Genomic DNA, 20,621 nt, shown 5'->3' with positions numbered 1-20,621 from the left:
GTCTGGCTGGCTTGGTGCTGATGGTGGGTGTGGAATGCTGTGTGTGTCCTTGGCAGAGTGGGACACCCCAGGGCTGCACTGCTCACTGAGATCTCAGCTGTCTTCTGCCTTGGGGTGTCTGTGCTGAGAATTGCTGGGATCGTGTCATGGATACTGAGTTCAAGCACCCAGTGCCCTTCTATATTCAGGTTTAGAATTACAAGGCTAGAGTAACCAATTCTGTGCAAAAGGCTGGGATTTTCAGTCACTAATCCCAGTACTTGTTGTAAATAGTTTTTTCCTTTTTTCCAGCTGCAGATGGCTACACTGCTGCAGCTGAAAGGCTCCCAGGCAGAATTTGATCAGCTGGAACGCTTACAGTCCATGTTGGAGCAAAAGAATGGTGAAATAGAAGATCTTCTTATGAAAGTGAGGCAGCTAGAAAAATTTAAGGTACGTGGTTTTTAATTAAGTAGAAAATTGTAATTGGAACCTAAAACATGAAAACAAGAAGAATCATGAGAACTATCTGAAGTCCATGCTCAGGTTTAAAAAGGTATCCAAAAGCTGACTGGTATCTTTATTTGACCTGAATTGCATTTTGCAGCTGGAGAATATTAGACTCCTCAAGTGCAGAGAAGCAGAAAATTATACCCCACTCAACACCTGGGTTGAGGAAACAATTTTTTTGTCCTATGTGAAGCACCTTCATATCGTTTATAGTTACTTGGTCAGAGCTCACTGAGCTGTGGCATCCAATTTTTCCCTGGGAAGGTGCACTCATTTGGCACTTCTACTGTGTGTGCTTAGGATTTAGCCTTTAGTGCCTCAGCTCTATTGAGTCTCCTGGATATTTATTTTCTTGATGTGTCTTAGCTTTGCAGCTCTTTTCTAGCACAACTGAAGTGCTTAATTATCCTTGTAAAGCAGTTTTTTCAGTCCTCTTATGCAACCTGAAAACATCTTGTCAGTGTTTTGAAAAGTGAGAACCACATGAGGATTCCTATATACACCAATGTACTACTGCTGATGTTTGTGTGTTTTCAGAGTGGAAAACTGCAGCCTTTCTTAATTCTTGCTTGTTTCTGGACTTGTTTGGCCCTTTCTTATCAGAGCTTTGGAATGCAAACTGAGGTGTATTTGTTTGTGCAGTAGGACTGTGCATTCCAGGATAGCCTCCTGTATTCTGTAATTAACCCAATAACCTGGTCTGAAGCCAGGCTTAACCCATTTTAACTATAATTGAGGAAGCCTGATTGTTTTGCCAGTTTTGTCATGCTTAAGCTTGATCTGTACTTATTTCTGTCTCTAGACCATAAAAATAAGCAGAGTTGGCAAATGGAATGATTGATTCCAGTAACCACCAAAAGTATCTGTAGGCAGTGACTGACAGAGGCCTGGGAGATCTCTGGGACAGGATTAAATTTGAGTACTGCTTGTTCAGAAAAAAATCACCAAACAAAAGTCCCAGTATGACATGTTACAACATCTTTACTATGAACCAACTTCCTCATCTGAAATATGTAATTGATTTTGAGATTTTGACTGTTGATGAGCATGGCTGATATTCCTCTGGGTCCAGCTGCTGAGCCTAGAAATAAATGCTGAGAAAAATTCCCTGTGGGTTAACTAAATATCCTGTATTTTCAAGTAAAAAAACAGCACTGCAGAAAAAAACAGTACAGCTTTCTTCTTGCAAACCTTCTGGAGTTGAGATAGCTCACTTTTTTTTTCCCTTTTTTCAGTGAAAGAGAGAGAGCTGTCAGTTTTAGTGCTATTTGACATTTGTAACAAATGAGAAAGTAGTCAGAGCAGCTGAGTTTTATCATCTGTGTTTAAATCCCTCTATGACGAGGCTTCACCATCAAAATGCATAGAAAATGTCTCCTAAGAACTAAGCTAATGTGCTTCTGAAAGGTCACTGCCTGACAAGCTGACACTTGTTCTTTATCAGAGTTTATATGAGAACATGGAGGAGTCCAGACCCACTAATGGAGCGAAAGGAAGTGACTCTGAAAATGGTTACTATGCAGATTTACTGCAGATTAAACTTGACAACTCCAAGTAAGTGATTCCAGCCTGAGGTTGTGGCAGGGTTATCTTCTAGGTACTTGTTTTTATCCTTCCTTTTTTGTTACTGGTGTATGTTACTGCACGTACCCATGTGCAGATGGGTTTTGTTCCTGTTGCATTTTCTAATGCTGTGGAACCAATCTGACTTATGTTATAGGACTGAGAGTTGTTTTTTCTTTTTTGTAGTTTAATTTATATTTTAGAAGATAACAGCAGAAATACTGTTTATGATTATTGCTTTCTTCCAGAAATGTCATTAATACTCCTAGATACAGGGCAGTTGAGACCTTGAATAAATTAAAAGTTGATCTCTAAGGAAAGTGTATGAAAAGTCTTAGTCTTTAGGCTATGTATGTTTATTTCTCTTATAAAAAGTGAGATAATAACACTCAAAATGTTTTATAGGACAAAGAAAAGCTTGATTTTTTCCTACTAATGTATAAATACCAATTTAAGGTGAAGTTCACTGCTTAGTTGTTGCTTTGCTAAAAGAAAAAAACCCAAACTAATCCAAGTGTGACTGATTTTATAATTTTCCTCCCATCCCAGCAAGGAAACTGAAACACTGAAAAATGAGCTATCCCTGCAGAGAATGAAAGCTCTGTATGAGAGCCAAAGGGTCCTGGAATTTGAAAGGAAGCTCTTCACAAATGAGAGGCATTTGCAGGCTTGTCAGAGTGAGAATATGAACCTGCGGGTTATGCTGGATGAGCTGAAAATGAAATACGAACCTGAAGGTAAAAACTTCTATCAGGGAAAATATAAATTTCTGATTTTCTCAGCCTTTAGAAATGGAATGACATTAAACAGGAAGACATTGTTTTAGTTCCAGAATTTAATGCTTAAATAGCTGGCTTTGTGAAATAACCTGATCCAAAATCTGCTGAGCTGAAGTGGAAAAGCCCTGCCTTGCTCAAGACCTCACTTGAATGTGTGAACACTGACTGGAGGAGACCAAAGAATGCAATTTTACAGTTAAAAATGGCAGTTCAGGGGCTTTGTAGAGCACAGGTAGATAACCAGACTCAAGTGGGTGGGATCAAATCTCAGGTGTTTCCCATAATAGCAGCAGTGTCTTTGTGGTGGTGATGAGAATCCTCAGCTCTCTAGGTGTAGGCAGCTGATGGGAGCTTTGGAATAAGGTGCAAAGCATTTACAGGAAAAGAGTTTAGCAGCTCAAGGTTATATGGATTAAATTTTGACTAGAGACAACCACCTGACAAGCTGCTGATAGCTGAGTATGTGCAAAACAGGGGAGCTGTGGAGGAAGAGGATTCCATTTAAACTTGAGAGCAAGTTTATATGAGATATATCAGAGGGTGCCCAAAGCAGCTGTGGCTGCCCCATCCCTGGCAGTGTCCAAGGCCAGGCTGGATGAGGCTTGGAGCACTCTGGGACGGTGGAAGGTGTCCCTGCCCATGGCTGGGGGTGGGAATGAGATGGACTTTAGGATCCTTCCAACTTAAACCATTCTGGGATTCCATGAATGGGGAACCAGGTAGGAAAGTTGTTTTTGTCCACACCCGCAGGATTTACCTTTAAAATCTTATTTGTGGAAGCTTACTTCAGCCACCTGCAGTTCAGAGCATTTAATTTAAAGCCTTGGTGAAAAGACAGAGTGGATGAGGAGAAAGATGTTGTCTCTTTTTCAAGTTAGCTTCTGTTGGGATGATCAGATTATATGAAGAAACATTCTTTTAAGGGTATTAAAATTGTCTATTAAATTATATATATAAATATATATATAAATACATATATATAAATATATATCTAATTATAAATTGTCTATTAAGAATTATTCCAAGCTCTTTAGTCATGCAAAATATTCTTACTTTTATTGTGAACATGTTGGGGGACAAGTAATCTCCAGCTTCTCTTTTGTACAAAATTTATATTCCATTTTTCCTTTAGAATTACTTAAAGGTTCTAAAATTAAAAAGAAGAGGGAGAGAATTCCAGTGAATGCAACTTGTGAATACTTTGACAGCAAAAATACTCCAGTGAAAGAAACTGCTCTCACTCAATTGCCAAGTAAGGAAGGGAAAAAGACAACTACCAAGACCCTGGAGCAAAGTGATGCTTCTCCGAAAAAACAGCCTGTCCAAGCATCCCCACTGCACACAGCTCTGCAGGCAATACGAAACATTGTTGAACCTGAAAAAGAAAGAAAAAGAGTTAGAATTCAAGATGAGAATCACGTCACCTTTACTTCGAGTAGCAGAAGTGGAAACAATTCCTCAGCTCCAGCTGTCCCCAGGTCAGTGTCAGCTTCTGTCTCTGCTCAAGGCCCTCAGCACAGACCTGCATCTCTTTTCTTTCGCTGCATGAACTGTGCTCTCCACTGCTTTATCTATTTCCTCAGTGTTGCATGCAGTGTCATTCCTCAGCTCCGGCTGCCCACGCTCAGCCTCTCACTCCCTTTTAGAAGGACTAAAACACTGACTAATAAAAAAGACTCTCGAAACAGTCTGTGAAATAATTTTCCCATTGAAGACATTTAAGGTGTGCAGGTAGCATGACAGCTCACTTGGTTTGCTTCAGCATCAGAAACTTTGTGTTCTTGGTACCCTCAAAGTTGCCCCACAGCTGTTTTACAGCTCAAGGTAATAAAGGCAGCTGAGTCATGCTCCAGTTTCATACCTAATTTCAGCCCCCAGCAACTTCCAGATTTAGCTAAAATCCTAAAAATTATTTAAGTAGTTTTTCACCTGAATTGTGTTAATTTTCATTGTACATGATAATAGAGAATTAATGAGCTGTCTGTGTTGTCAGACAAATCAAATGCATGGTCTGGATGCACAATAGCTGGCAACACAACTGCCAAATTAGGATGAAATTTTTCCACTGAACTGAGAATTGAAGTTACTTTTTGCTAGATGGTAAAGTAACTGAGAACAGTCATTATCTCCAGCTTTTTTTATCCTGGTGAGAACAATGCTGACTTTGATTTTCTACTTTTTCAACTAATGCTTTTTGTTTTCTCTTCATACTCTTTGTAAACACATACTCGAGTGTTTGGGGGTAGAGAAAAAAAGTCTAGGCTAGTCCAGAGGTTTTGGGCTTGTAACTTGCTAATATCTGCTGGAGGAAACAGCCAATGTTAATGGCATTCAGGGTAATTGGATTGATTCTTTGGCTCCTGGATGAATTCCTCAAGGTTGCATGGATGTAATTAACAGATTTAAAGTAGCCAAACACTGCAGTCTTCTTAAACTGTGGAGAGAATATGGCAGAAACAGCAGTTTTAGTAGTTGTGTTAAAATGTGGGATTGTTAGTGAGGAGGGAAGATCAGGAAGGTCAGATATGGATGGAAGTGGAGAGGAAAGATTGGGATAATTTAGTGATGGTGTTGGGTTTTGATAATGTCCTCTACGCATAAAGGAACAGGCAGAATGTAACCTGATATGAAAAGTTTAACTTCTTCATACTGCTTTGGGAAAAGAAGATATAATGGCTGCTTACTGGAAACTGTTAGAAATAGTTAATGGGAACTCAAGAGGGAACCTACTGGAGAGGGGGTGAGGAGTGGAAATTATTTATGGAGTTGATGCTGGAAAGCAGAGAGAGTAGAAAAAGTGAAAGAGGAAGGTGAAACCATAGTTCAGAGGGAGCTTTCTAATCTTGTACCCATTGCTGTTGGTTCAAATAAAGAACAAAAGATGGAAAATATTAGAAAAATAAAAACCACAAACACAATTAAGCTGCCACAAAACTCCATATAAGCTGTTAAGCTTTTTTTGGTGATAGTATGAGCCTGTAAAAGGCAAATCCAGGCAGAAAGTTGTTTGTTTCTGATTATGTTAATGAACTACTAAAACCCCAGGTCATGATATTAAGCTAACATTAAGGATTTATTTACCCCTGATTTCCTATGATGTACTATAAAATAGGAAGCCATGTTGAAGTCTGAGTGTTTGAGAAGCTGGATTTCTGTTCTCCACTGAAAGAATCTCTGGACTGTTCTGTGATGGATGTGACTGAATCTTGGGCACAGAAAATATTGGCAAACTGATCAGGAGTGACCTGAAAAGGAGGAGTTTGTGGGAGGAAAAAATAAGGGTGGATGATTGTCAGTGTTTGCCCTTGTGTTAACTAAAATGTGATGCTGCAGCTGAAAAGGCTGTTGGGGTCTCTGGGGGTTGGTTTTGTGCCTTGAATAGTTTTTGTGCAGTAATTAGTGGAGCTCTGACATTGGTCTGTGAATTGTGGGAGAACAGAGCCACTTTAGCTGTGAAAGGGCTGCAAACTTAATTTCTAGAAAGTGGGGTTGAATTTGTTAGCTCAGGAGGCAATGAGGAAGTGGTCAGAAGTGATCTGGGTGTGCTTGTGGAGGTGACAAACTCCCTTGTGTGAAGAGACTTCCTTGCTGAGGTGGTTTAACAGGTACAGCTGGATAATCTCAGCCAACAGATGTGTGTGCAGGGCCCCTCTGTCCTTCCAGAGGGCTCCAGCCAGCACTGGAGTAGCTCATTAGGTGGTGGCACTGATCAGGTTATGATATGAGAGTGTTGAGACTACAGATTTAAATATTCAGGTGGTGATTATTACTTCTCAATGCATACTGGAACTCTGGCAATGCAGAGGTTATGTGCAGTGATCTCTTTTGTTTGGCTAACTGGTCAATAGAAAGATACATTTCTCTATTGAAATGCTTTTCTTCCCTTCTTAAAGTGAAATAGCAAACTCTACCCCTTGCTGCACAGTTTATATTGCATTGAGATTTGAGGTTGTTTGCCTGAGTTTGATCTAAAGAAGAGCTTGAATGTCTAAGAGTTTATTTGTGCCCTTAAATTATTTAGTTGGATTACACACACAAAATCTACTTCACTTGGGCTTTGTCCAATTGCCTGTGGCCATTTGGCTCAGCAGGAGATCTGGATACACTAATAATACTCTTTGGGGTTTTTGGCACAGCCCTCAGCCTTGGGAAGTAAAACTCCACCTGATGAAACAAGTTCATCTTCCTTAAGCAGGTGGAAGGAGCCCCAGTATTCCTCAGTTCAAAGCTTGAATCATGTAATAATTTCACCAGCATTTGCTTGAAGTGTTTAACCATTCTCTGTTATTTCTGGTCTATTCCCTGTGCTGATGCCTCATGAACCAGGACAGGGCTCTAAGGGGTGTGGGCTGTGGGGTGAACCTCAGCTGCTCCTCCCTCTCTTCCCTAGGACAGATAAGAGCATTGGATGGGTGCAACTTGTGGTTAAAGATGACAGAGGTCATGGGCAAACCAGACCTGAGGAAGATTAACTCCCTGCCAGCTAAAGACAGTGGGACAGTGAGAAAGGAAGGAAGAAAACTGCCCCAGCCCTTCTTCTCAGGCTCAGCTTCACTCCCTCAGTCCTGGCTTCTGTCTTCTCCTCCCCAAGAGGCACAGGGTGAATGTGGTTGCCAGACTTGTTACATTACAGGCTAAGAGAATTATATAATACCATAAAAGGGCAATATTGTGTCTAAATCCACTTGTGCTGCTTTGGAACATAATTGAAGTGAATGTGGTTTTTATTTGTTCTTCTGGTTTGAGTTCTCTCTGCTTGTTTATAGGGACTCTGTTGGCAATTTTGGCCACTGGAGTAGTGGTTTTGGTGGCCTTGGACAGGGGTTGTTTAAGGCAGAAGAGTGGGAGGGACTAATGAAGGGAATCTGTCATAGGAGCAGGTTCATGGACAGAAGTTCTCCATCCCCACCTGCAGCTGCTGGGGGAGTGCAAACCACATGATGGCTACTGAGAACACATTTCTTTCTTCCCTGAATAATTCCTGAATGGCCTTAATGCAAAGCACATGGTGGAGCAAACCCTGATCTAGAGGAGGTGCCCAGCAGAGCCTGGTGTTCTTCAGCCTGTTGAGACAGTGCTTATAGGGAATAACATGCACAAGGCCTGCAATGCATCATACTTTGACAGCAATCTGAATCTGTAGCTGAATTTCCCCAAATTTTTTTGTTACAGCTCCTTTCATAGTCCTCATGTTCAGCTGCACCTTTCTGTATTGCAAATAAGTCTCTAACAACCGAGTAGCAGCTATTTTTTTGGGAGAAACATCACTGAAAGCAGATGTCCATAGTGCTCACTGAGGGCTCCTGAGACCACTAAAAATCCATAAGGTCACCAGAGAATTGCTTTAATGTATGTGCTGATAATAAGTGTAGAGTTTGTGTTGTTATATAAAATGATGTTTAATTTGGAACTTCATTTTCCATAATTTCTGTCTTTGTGAAAATAATCATGTGTAACAGTCAATGGGCTGTGGGTAATTTGGTTGGGTAAAATCACTATTCATCAGTTGTTCTAATGGCATGTTTGCATGTTCATTAAATTAAAAGCAAGATTTAGGCATCTGAGCACAATCTGATGTTTTGATTTCAAAATTATCTTTCTAACAGCAATGAGACAGTTTTATCCCCATTTACATTCATAGCAGAATTAAAACCTGTCAGTGGACAAATGATACCATTTAGAGCCTGAAAATAAATCTTCCCCCAGCTGAAGATATTCAAGCACTAAGCTGAAGGCCACAGTTGTGTAGAATGAGGTTGAAAGGATTATATTATTTTAAGGGTAGGTTGTTGGTGATGTAGAAGCAAGAAGCTTGATTTCATCCCATTTGTGTGATATTGCTCAGACTTTTGATGTTGCTCAGACTTTTCACTTGGAGTTGTGCTTTTGGGGACTGAATCTCCTTTCTGTGCATGACACAGTCACTGGTGTTTCTGAAGGCTGATCTCAGCCACTTCACATATTCAATAACCTTTCTTACCAAACATTTCAGCAGCTGAGGTGTGGGGGGAAGCTTTAAGTGTTGAAATGTGATATAAAAATGCTTTGGTTTAATCTCATTTTCTTCTTAAGCCATGCTTGCTCTGTCTCTGTATATGGATGGTCTTGTTTGCCAGCTGGCTTATTGATTTTGCCTGAAATTCTTATTTTATTCCTGGTTTATATTAACTAAATATGTATTTAGAATGGTTGCTTTGCCTGTAGGTTAACAGCTGAATCCAGATTTGAAACTACAGAAGAAGATAAGAGAGAAACTAAAATCTCAACAGAGAAGAAACCCCAGAAGAAAAAACATTCCACATTGTATGTATCTTCTAAGGCAAGTTCTGAAACTCAGTGTGCTCAGCAGTGAGTCACTTCTCAGGGACCCTGGACACTCTGGGGTCCTGCTGCAGCAGGAGCTGCTCTGGGAACTCTCTCACCAGTGCACAGGTTGCTAACTTGAATATTGATCTGCCTGCTGTTATGGGGGTGTGATTGCCTGGCAGAGCTGCACTTTTGATGCCTTCCCCAAGGGCACCTCTGATGTTCCCTGCCCTTGACCTGAGGTGTGGCCTGTTCTCCACTCTTGGCAGAGTCTCCAAACACATTCATTGCTTTCTTTGAAGCACAGGGCTGTTGTGGAGGAGAAGTTCTGGCTGACAGAGGTTTTATTATATGGTAAGACAGACTAGACAGGGTTGATGGAGAACTCAACTAAGTGATGTGCTCCTAAATTTCTTCCAGTTTTCAGATTCAGAATTGTTAATATTTTTCCTCCTAATGTATTACTTTCCAGCTTGAAGGCTGACCTATTTGCAAAAGTGCATGTGAATCACTCCATGTGTTTTGTTGGTCAGTGTTTAAAATTCTATGGATTCTTGTATTTGTTCTATTAATTAAAATAAAGGTTTATTTCTTTCTTTATAAAATGTAGTCTCTATTGTATTTGAGAAAAAACATGTATCCATTTTTTAAATGAAGGTGATGTCTTTTGTAGAACTTCTTGTTAAAAAAAAAGTACCTCTCAATAAATGATAAGAATGTGTAATGCAGGTGCTGTGTGTCATGTTTTTAGGAGAAAACTCTGTAACTTCTGAAGCTCATGAAAAAAAATTGAGGAGACCTTTTAAGCTAGTTATTTGTATGGAAGTTGGATTACTCCATTTGGGTCATGGTACTACAGTTTGAGCTCCCTCTGGTGAATGGATTAGCCAGTTTCTAAGTAAAAGACTGAGTAATTAAGGTGAAAGTTCTTTAAGACTTTTTTTTTAATCCATCATGAAAAGAATACATTTGGGAGCAGTCTTGCAACCCCCTGGTTTGTTTACAGTTCTGCCAGGTCTGAAGTGGTGCTGGGATTTTGTTAACTCTGGTTGTGCATGTGGGTGGCTTTAGCTCATCAGTCACTTACCTCAGCAAAAACTGAATTCTGATCACAGCAGAAGTGACTAAAAAGTGACTTTAATGACCCTATCTTCTCCCTTTCCAGGCAGCTCCATCCCATTATCAGAGCATTTCTGCACAGTTCTGTTTAGGCACAGCCCAGGGGCTGCTGCCTCTGTTGAACAAAATAATCAGAAATCTGTGTCGTGGAATCAGATTGTCACTTCGCTGATGTAAGACATTTGCTATGTAGCTGAGTGTTTCAGTCTGTTGTTAATGAAGCTACATAAACAGAATATCCTCGTTAACTTTTACTGAGGTATTGTTACTGACAGCAAATGTGTAGCCATGAAATAGTTCTTGCTCTTCTTGACTTTGATATGTGAACTTAAATGATGTCATGTTGAAGAAATCCTGGCTTTTATGCTACAAAATGTTAGAAAAATCCTTTTTTATGCAAATGATGAAAGTTACATTTGTTTACTGTCGCTACTGTGAGACACAAATAGCCTAAAACAGCTAAGGTACATGATTGTTCTATTTAGAGGAAAACCTGTGGTAAGTTGACATTGGATAATGTGTTTAAATGGCAGTACTGAGCTGTAGATTGGCTACTGAGACAGTTAATTATGTGTTATGTTAATTGTGTGTTGATTTATGTTATAGTTAACTTTATGTTGAGCTACTTGGCATGTGGCATTTCTGAAACTTTTTCTAGGTTGAAATAACTAATTTATGTGACAAACAAAACTGGGATGTCATTTCAACAAGCAAATGAAACTGATTAGGATTATCTAATTACCCCCAGGGGCTGCTTTACAATCTGTGCTGCTGGAGCCCACTTGGAGTGTGCAGCCTTTAGCATCTTATGCAGTGGATTTGTGTTTGCACATCCTCCTGCAGGAGTGCAGGGGGGATGTGTCTGGGGTCCAGGCTTTGGGTTTGTTGTGACACACCTGAGGTACTGTGCATGACAGTTCTTGCTGTATTTTCGTATTTGGTTCTGGTTTGTCTCATCAGTTGCTTTTCTGCAACTGAGCTCACAGATCTTAGCATAGAATAGAAGTTAGAGGCAGTTAAATGCAACTTCTGTGTTCTGCTCAGATTCTTTAAAATGGAAATTAGCTTAGCTAAAAAATGAGTAGTTAGCTACTCATCATCTTACAAGGTCTTGTTTTCTGGAACTGATAGCAATATTGAAGGAAGAAAGAATTGTCTCTCTTCTGCTTGTCCCCAGCCCCCAAAAAGTAAGGTAAGTTTTTCTTGTCAACTTCCTCCACAGAGAGTTTAGTCTTTCAGGAAAACAAGGAATTTTCTATTTTCTTTAGGAAACCTTCTGTCCTGAAAAAGACTTAAGGAAGAATTGGTGAGGTATGTGAGGGTGATGACTCTGCCCACTGTTTTCTGTGGAATATCAGTGTGGAAATAACTGCACAAATAAACCAACTTGGAATGAAAACCTCCATGGACAAAGGGGGTAACTACTGCCCACCTTAATTTCTTAGACCTGTGCTGGGGTTTGTTCTCTGCTGTAAGAACAGGATTTTGGGGTCACTGTGTGTGCTTTGCTCTGATGCCCTTTCCTCCTGCAGCTAAGGAAGGATTTGGCTCCCCAATCCATTCATTAGGAGTTAGAGGCAGGAATTTTGCAGACACAGCCAGACAAGGTGGGAGCTGAGTGAGATGAAGTGGCAGTGGGTTCCAGGGGCTGAGGGGCTGCAAAAGCATCATGATGGAAATCTGCCCAGGAGGAAGTTCCAGCAGCTGTGCAGAGCTGAGAGCTGAGTGGGGAAGGGGATGGCAGTGGGAGGCAGCAGTTCCTGTGGGAGTTTTGGCCTTTAAGTTGACTTTTGGGGTGAATCCAGGGGGTAGAAGAAGGGATGTGAGCTCTGGCCAGAGCCCAGTCCTGCAGAATCCCATCAGGCCATCAGAAAGATGTTGCAAATTGGATCCCAATTTGCAGGTGAAATTTCTTTATTTTAGATCATTTACTTTCAAAATAAAATAGCATTAACTAGGTATATTAGATGTCCTTGGAGAAGCAGGTTTGTAAATTAGTTGTAAATGAGCAGTTTTCCTCTGGGCTGTTGCTTTACAGGGAAACACAGTAAGAGAGAGCAAGACAGAACAAGAAAATAAAAGCAAGGCAACCTTTAGGCCAAGTAGTGAATGGGAAGAAGGGATTTGCTGCAACAGGGATTGGGAGGAGTGAGGAAGATAATGACCTCTGGTTAGGAAGTTACTACTCAACCCAGAATAAACTAAATCATTCAGCCTCAAGATCTGTTTTTGACAGAATAACAATATAAAGTGGATTTTCCAGAGACAGAAAAGATTAAGAGCTTTAAGATGAGGCTTGTTGTCTGTAAATGGAGATAATGGGAGCTGCTAGAAATTTAGCTGACTTTAGTAAACATAACATGACTTTCAATGTCATTTTAGAGGAGAGTAAAGAGCTAAATCCTTTTCTAAGCTAGTATGGTTAAGATTAGAGTAATTCAAGCAAATCTGTGGTAAAGGTTAAAGTGATTTTCCTGTAGAAATATAAATCAGAATTCCACATGCAAGGAGAGAGACTGGCAGTCTGTGTTCCATGTGATTGCTAGTTAAAATCAAGAAATAAGATGTCGTGTTATCAAAACCAGAGGAGTTGAGGAGTTGGTTATCCAAACTGTTTAACACTGCCATGCTACATCCAACTCCTCCTTTTTGCTAAACAATGCAGTGGAATTACCAGAGGACAGAAGTGTCAAGTGACTTTATTGTGCTAAGCAGATGATTAACAGTAAATCTTGCAAGGATTTCATTTGAGGTTTTTTAATTCTAAACTATGAGTAAAGCACAGACTTTGTGCTTTAAGGTGACATAGTGCCTTCAGTTTGGTATATTGTCCTTAATTCATGTTCTAAAAGGTTTGGCTTGGCCTTTTGCACATCCAAGATGTCCTCACCCAAGCTGGCTCCCACAGCAGCCTATGGAAATATACTAAAAATTGCTTTTGGCAGTTTTTTATTGACAATAAGTCTTTAAGAAAGTACTGCTTTGTTTAGAGAAGAGTCTCCTACTTCTTCCTGCAAACATAAAATGATAGAAATTTAAAAGAATGGGTGTGGTTTGAAATGTGGCTTTGTCTTCATTTCTTTTTGGAGAGATGATATGAAAAGTTCAAATCCAAGTTTGAGGGCAGGTTAGAAGAGCAGAGTTTTTAAGAGATAGCATCCTCTGAAGTCAAACCTCTCCAGCCTGGTGTGGGTCTGGTGTCCAGCACTGACCTAAGCTGTGGTCAGAGATGGTCACTGCAGCCAACTTGAAGACATCCAAGATGTCCTCACCCAAGTTGGCTCCCACAGCAGCCTATGGAAATATACTAAAAATTGCTTTTGGCAGTTTTTTATTGACAATAAGTTTTCAAGAAAAGCAGAGATTTTAAGATGTAGCATCTCTGAAGTCAAACCTTTCCAGCCTGGTGCTGGTCTGGTGTCCAGCACTGACCTAAGCCACGGCCAGCGATGGTCACTGCAGCCAACCTGAAGTCCAAGGGTGGTGCCGCACGGTCCTGGCGTGGGTTTGGTCCTTTTGTGCCTCTGTGTTCACAGCTGCCACGGTGCAAGAGAAACAGCTAGGCTGGGATTCCCCTCCCCCATGACAGGGCAGGGTATCAGAGCTGAGAAAAGAGGAAGGAAGCTCGGAGAGGCAGCAGATCTCACAGAGCCCTCGCCGCCGCCTGCTCGTCCCGGGGCCGCGGCGCTTCCGGGGCCTGCCTGGTCACCCCTGAGCTCTGCACTCCCAGACAGGGCTCTCGGGGTGCCCACCCCTGGCAGCCCCTGGGATTCACTGCCATGGCAAGGTGGCACAGGACAGAGAAGGGTGGCGTGGGTAAGTAGCTCGGGGAGCTGCCATTTGAGCATTGCCTTGGTGTCTTCCGAGCAGGATGTGGGCAGGTGTTTCTCTGCTGTGATGGGTCCCCTTCAATAGCAGGGAGTAACTGAAAGGATCAAATTTGTACAAAGTTTTGATCTGTCAAACAGAATGAAGTACGCTAGAGTCAGCTTTCCACTTTGACAGCAATGCAGCTTTTCCCACCTTGATGTGTTAGAAGCGGACTGAATAATTAATGTGCTGTGTAATGTGCAGTGGCCAGAAGTTACGGGGAACAAATGTAGGGGAAGGGGAATCCTACAGCAGCTTCTGCAAAATTGTCATTTATAGTCAGTGCTACAGAAAAAATCTGTGTCTGAGCTGGTAAGTTGTACTTTTTGGAAGGAAAGTAATCTTAAAATGAATTATGTTAATTTGTATGAAGGATGGAATTGCTGCTTTTAAAAAGCCTTAAACAAGTAGGAATCAAAGCTAAAGCACTTGAAAGATGCATGTTACTACTTAGTTATTAACCTTCTAAATGCTTCTAAAAGAATTTTTTTTATTTTAAGCAGGCCATAATTTTTTGTGATATGCATTAAAAACCCAACCGGCTTCATGAAATGAAATGTAACAAGAAATTAACAAGAAGAAAATAACATGGTGTTCAATGTCCATGTTCAGCAGTAGCAGAACTGCAACATGGAAGTAGCCTGTTCCGGTGGCAGTTTACATTACAGAATAAAAGGTGTCAATTTTCTGTTTCAATTTTACAAATAGTAGAAAGCATATAATTTTTGCACTTGTAGTAGTCTCTGTGGTATTTGAAAGGTACAGCGAACCTCACACAGTAAAAAACCACCTTGTGAAATACAATCTTTCTAAAACTAATGGCAGTCCAGCAATGTTTGTTTTCATGTCCAAAACAGTACAATTTACTCTAGAGTGGGTCGCTGGGAAGAACTGACACTGCAGCCCTGCTGCTATTTCCTTTCCCCTCTGTAGCTGCCCTGCTGCTCTCACTGTAGCAGAGTTGGGTGTAAGAGACAATCTGGGCACCTGCAGTGTGGTGAGAATGCTGCCCCTTGCTGGCCCCAAGTCCATGTCCTGGGCTAAAGAAAGATTTTCCATTAAACGCCTTCTAAGGCTCTAAATTTGTATGTAAATATCACAGTTGTAGTGGTGTCTGTGGTTTGGTGTGTCACAAGCCAAAATAGACTACAATCAAATGGACTTCCCAACAATATTAGAATAGCAATGGAAATGGGCATACATGTGGTTTATGGTAGGTTTTCTTCAGTAAGAGGGTTCTGTCTGTTTTTGCACAATTGCTAGAATTTAATAGATGAGTACAAATTCAACAACCTTTAGCTTATACCCAGAAGTTCTTTTTCTTAGCCAAACTGCTGGCTCACAGTTTATTTTGCTCTATCTTGGAAACCAAATATATTTCATTATACATGTTGGTGAGAAAAAATGGGAGACTCTTGCACTCAGAATAATTCAACCAATCAAACAAACCCAAACAAGCACACACCACCATCACTGGCTCTCCTGTTCCAGAACTTAAATAAATGTATATTCTTAGATATTGTCAGGAAAATAGTATGGTTGCCAAATTTCAAGTAAATGAAACTCATGGAATAGTGAGACCTGAACAAGGTCACAAATGAAGAAGGTTTTGAATTTACAGTCTGTTGTAAGCATGCCTCCTGTGTCTGAGGGAAATAAGAAAAATGGGCAAGCTGAGTCTTCTGAGTCATAAATTCTGTGAAAGTTGATGAGCTTTTTGGAATAATTCACACTAGAAGCTTTTTGAACATATAGGGTGATTTTGTCTTCTGTGTTTTTGAAAATCTTTGTGTTTATGTCTCTGATTACAAACCTCACGTTGGATTTTCAAGTCTCTTTTTAGAAGTGTGCCTGATGTCTTCAGTTTCTGCTGATGAGCAGAGTTTCATTTTGAGAATATTGGGCCCATCACGCTCTGGATGAGCAGAGCACAGTGCAGGGTGGATCTGGAAGATCTCACCATCCCTTGGTCATGGTAAATTGCAGCCTCTTGTGCCCACTTTTGTGCTTTACTTAACTAAAAATGGAGTAGTCCAGGTAGCAGATACTCAGCTTTGTACTAGGAAAATACAATCCTGATTTTACACATGAAACCTGCCCTTAGTCTTGCAGCATTCCCAGCATAAATTTGTGTTATTCCTATGGACAGGACAGGATGGAATAGTCATGGCAGGCTGGTGGCTTTGGGTGGCAGTTTCCTGATGGAAAGTCTTTGCCATCTGCTCAGACTTTGACCAAAGTTACAAACTGGTGAAACGTTGGCATTCTGAACTCAAGAATCAGATTTACTCCTGTTCTGCTGAATCTGAAAATTAATGTTTGTCTTTTTGAAGCAAAATTATGGTAAAGAGTGGGTGACTTCTTTGAAGGTGTACAAAAGCACCTGCTCAGCCTGAGTACACAGGCTGAGACTGGCTTGTCTGATTTCATCTGCTGAAGTCCTCTGAAAATTATTCTACATCTCTGAAATCTAAATAGATTGAGGTTTAAGGGAGCAGAGCTTTGTTCAGGGCAGGTTTCCTCCATGAAATGCACTCTCTGAACCCAACAAACTGTTCCAGCTCCTTGGGAAACAGCAAAAGCTAGGGAAATAATGTTTTTATCCATGGTCCTTCATGAAAAGGAAAAATCAGAGCTAAATGCCTTGTTCTTCATGAAGAGTTCTAAGAAAAAATGGCTGTGCTACAATTTTATCTGAGAAGGTAGAGTCAGAGACAATATCTTTTTATGACTAGTTTGGTATGTTAGAGTTTCCTGGTTCTTGTAATCCATCCTGGTTTTATCATGTTTAAGAAGGAAAATGAGTAGCTCAGGTCAGCTAAAACCTCCATCTGGCCCCATGGGTGAGCAGGGAAGGAAATCTGTATTCAGTTGTTTTCTCTCATTACCTGAGAACAGCAGAATTACCCTTTGAGCATGATTTGCAGTAAATTAATCAGCTTCTAACCCTCCCAGAGGTTTAGGACAAGTTTCTGACCTGTCTTAGAGCTGGGGCCATGTTCTGGACATTCAGGCACACTTACTCTGTGAGATTTTAGGGGAACATCCTTAACATGGAATACTGGAACACGTTTTTTCCAGGTTTCTTAGCAGAAGTCAAGAAATCCTATTGGAATTGTATAATATTTTCACCTGGGGTTTATCTGTCTCCTTGCTGAATAATTTCACCTTGTTCTCATGGGAGGAAAATGGTAACTGAACACTAAGAACTGTTCTTTTATGGGTACTTGACTACTCATAAAAGTGAAGCTGCGTACTTAAAAAATAAAACAGGGTTCTTGCTGAGCCTATTAATTAGCAATTGTTTGAATGTGCAGAACACATCATGAGTTACTGCATCAGAATCATACCAAATCGTCCCTCTGTTGTGGTAAAGTGAAATCAGGAGCCGGCTCTGCAATACCTTCGAAATTTTTTGTTTTCAAATTCTGTGTAAGAGTGGAAAAGTAGCCAAGGAAAACAACTTGTAACATGGCTTGTGACACAAAGGTGAGACTCAAAATGAAACAATGTAATGCTTGTATTTTTTATTAGGGTCAGGACAGGGACTGCCCATGGTGATAAATGGCTTCAGTGTTGCAGGTTGTGGGATTTTCCTCACCATTCCCATCTTGCAGTAGTTTACAGGTTAATCATGTAAATGGCAAAAATATGGGGTTTTAACTCTGAGTAAATGTAGTTTCTTGAGAAAGGGGTTCTGTTACCTGAGATATTGTGACTCTTCTAGAGTATTTTGTGTGTGAAAACTCCCTAACAAGCTCCACAGTATGAGGGAGTTTTGTTTTGGTTTTTTTCCTGCTGGCCATTTTCTAATTTGAGGAGGACATGTAATTTAAATTAGGGCAGGTTAACTGTTTTCTGTCTCCACAGCCATGTGTACAGGAGTGCACTCACATATTTATCTGGTGAGGAGAATGAGTATCAGACCCAGCAGCTCTGGCTGCAGTAGATGAGGAGGAGTTCAGTGGAAACAGAAGGATTTCCCTCAGTTTTTCCTGCTGGGATGGACACTGGTAGATGTCTTTGCCCAAGATCTGGGTGTGAGGCTGACACAAAACCCCCAGAAGTGCTGAGGGGGTTTGCAGCACGTTGTGTTTGGCTGGGCAGGAAAGGATCCTCTGGGAACTTCTCATGGACACAATGGGCAATGCTCCCACCCCTGAGGGACAATTCAAAGCCACCTGGGCTGGAACAGGGCTCACTTTGGAAGGCTGGCTGTGTCAGCACTCTGAGCTGGCATTTCCCCTGCTCTCTGAGGAATATTGGTGTTGTGGTGTGCTGGCCTTCAGCTCTGCTTCCCAGGGAGCTGAGAATCCCAGGGGTTTGCACTGGGCTGTTTATTGACTGAATTTTGTGTGTGTGCCATCAAATCACCACAGAGGTTATGGTGAGCTCTGGAGTGATTTTCCTTCTTTGTTCATTCAGGGGAAAACCTTCCAGCTGTTTTCAGTGAGCTGTAAAGTCCCTGTTTAGGAACACTGCTGTAAAATTGGAGTTTCTGGGCATTCTCTGACATCCTGGGGGAATCCTGCAGCACCTGTGCAGATCCACTGCTGCTGGGGACACCTCAGCCTGGGGCTGGGGAGGGCAGCTGCCACCCAAATCTCTCTCTCTGATCTTATTGCCATGACTTCAGCAGCTCCTGAGGTCACTAATTGCTGTTGGGATTTGGAGTGAATGCTGGGTCACTTCTGTGCCTGGAGGACGCTGACTCATTTTGTATTTATGGTTGGGATGCAGGGTGCCAGGGAGAGGAGTAGTAGGAGAGGTCTTCAGAGTGATTTGAAAGGGCTTTTATTTCTACTCACTGAAGAGTTTATTTTTCAAAAAGACAACAACTCATTGTGAATATCCCACCAAAAAAACTTGAATTCCTCATGGGGTTTTCATATACAGTTTTTGAAGAGAATAATGAGTGAAATGTGTTCGTGCACACAACAACCCTGAGGATCTTGTCAGAGGGGGGAGGAAAGGGAGCCCTGCTTTTGGCTGGTGAGCTCTGAGGTGACACTCACAAATAGTTTGTAAGGGAAATTACATCATTTACACCTGACAGAAAACATAATAACTGGATAGAACAGTCAAACTTTTCTTCACAGTTAACAACTGAAAGAAAAGCAGGTGTGATGATCAAGCTGTTTGGTGCTGTAGATAAGATGGATGTAGCTGCTGCTGTTGGGTTATTTGTTACATTTTTTTGCAAAGTGGTTTGGGATGTGGTTTATCATAAATTGTGTAGCTAGGTCTATAGCCCAAAACTTTGTAAGGGATTTTTTAAACTCATCCTACCAAACAATCCAAGTTCTGCAGTAAAATATCTCTTGTTAAGTTTCCACTTACTCATTTAGAAATCTCTAAGCTGATACAGCCACTTCCTTTGCCAGCTTGTTACTGCACCTTTCAATACATTCAGGGCTATTAATGAAGCCTTAAGAGAGCAAAACTGAAATGCAGTGTAAATAAATGACTCAGTCATTTGCATCTGTATTTTGAGACAGCTACAACTAAGTAGAGCAGTGCATATTTTGAAATCTAAAATATTTACTGGCCAACAGCAATCTTGATCTCCATGGACTTTTCAGGAAGATAGGACAAGAGCTTGGGAATGCCCCCACATCCCCCCACCTGCCAAACACTCCAGGGAAATGTATCTTGAAGTGTCATAACAGCTTTGCAGGGTTGTTTGCCACTCTCCATTTCTGGAAAACAGACCAGTCAGAATAGAATTATGCATGTACTACACCACATAAACTCAATTTTGTGTTGGGCTAAGGCAGCTCTGAGGAACTGTTTTCAACATGCTTTTGAATAAATGGCTGAATCTGAGCAGCAGAGTCTCACTTCAAATTTATAGTTCTTTTATTTCTCCCCATATGTTGAATGATTCAAGCCTTGCTCTCCTCTCTCAGGAGGAGCTGCTGAGAACTTCTTTATGTCAAAAAAACCCAAGAATTTATTCTTGTTTCAGTAAGCCTCCTCAATCTGAAATTCCTTCTAATTTCTGTTCCAGAAAGATAACAAAATTATGGCAAAAGAAACAAGACACATAATTTATGGAATACTTGTAAAGTGAAGAGGATGAATCTATTCAGCTCTACACTCCCACTTCAGGCATTTCCCTGGAAGGCAACTTATTTTGAGACTTTAATAATTTAAGTAAAATAAGTAAAGTGTTTAAATGAAATGTATCATTATACATGTTGGACTAGCAAAGATGAATATCCTGCTTTAGAAACCTGGAGAGGAGAGCAAAAGGAATGCAGGAAGATGCTGAAGGAAAACTCTGAGCTTTCCCTTATCCAAAATCCTTCAGGTTTGGCTGCTGGGTATGGCTGGCTGGGGGCACTGTTGGGCTCTGCTGCCCAACACCTTTCCTGCCCACCTGGGCTCACCTTCAGCAGCTGTTCCCACCTGCACACCTAAATTGGGCTTTCAGATGTTTGTATTTCAGTCAGTTTCCCCCTGTGACTGCAGCTTCAATCATCTCTCCTGCTG

At 41.0% G+C, this 20,621-nt stretch overlaps 2 protein-coding genes across 2 annotated transcripts in view; both read left to right on the top strand.

Annotated features, from left to right (window-relative positions):
• Positions 1–9,011, top strand: part of SPDL1 (spindle apparatus coiled-coil protein 1) — a 19,123-nt gene extending 10,112 nt beyond the window's left edge. Inside the window, exons 7-10 of the mRNA XM_031060587.1 lie at positions 298–432; positions 1,934–2,043; positions 2,602–2,789; positions 3,964–9,011. Coding sequence (XP_030916447.1) covers positions 298–432; positions 1,934–2,043; positions 2,602–2,789; positions 3,964–4,526 — 996 coding nt within the window. The 3' untranslated portion in view covers positions 4,527–9,011. The remainder of the gene's footprint in view (positions 1–297; positions 433–1,933; positions 2,044–2,601; positions 2,790–3,963) is intronic.
• A 5,024-nt stretch (positions 9,012–14,035) lies between these two features.
• DOCK2 (dedicator of cytokinesis 2) overlaps positions 14,036–20,621 on the top strand; it is a 179,510-nt gene continuing 172,924 nt past the window's right edge. Inside the window, exon 1 of the mRNA XM_005425361.2 lies at positions 14,036–14,072. Coding sequence (XP_005425418.1) covers positions 14,036–14,072 — 37 coding nt within the window. The remainder of the gene's footprint in view (positions 14,073–20,621) is intronic.

The sequence above is a fragment of the Geospiza fortis genome, unplaced genomic scaffold (genome assembly GCF_000277835.1).
Source record: "Geospiza fortis unplaced genomic scaffold, GeoFor_1.0 scaffold413, whole genome shotgun sequence".
NCBI lineage: Eukaryota > Metazoa > Chordata > Aves > Passeriformes > Thraupidae > Geospiza > Geospiza fortis.
This window is presented reverse-complemented; position numbering and strand designations above follow the sequence as displayed.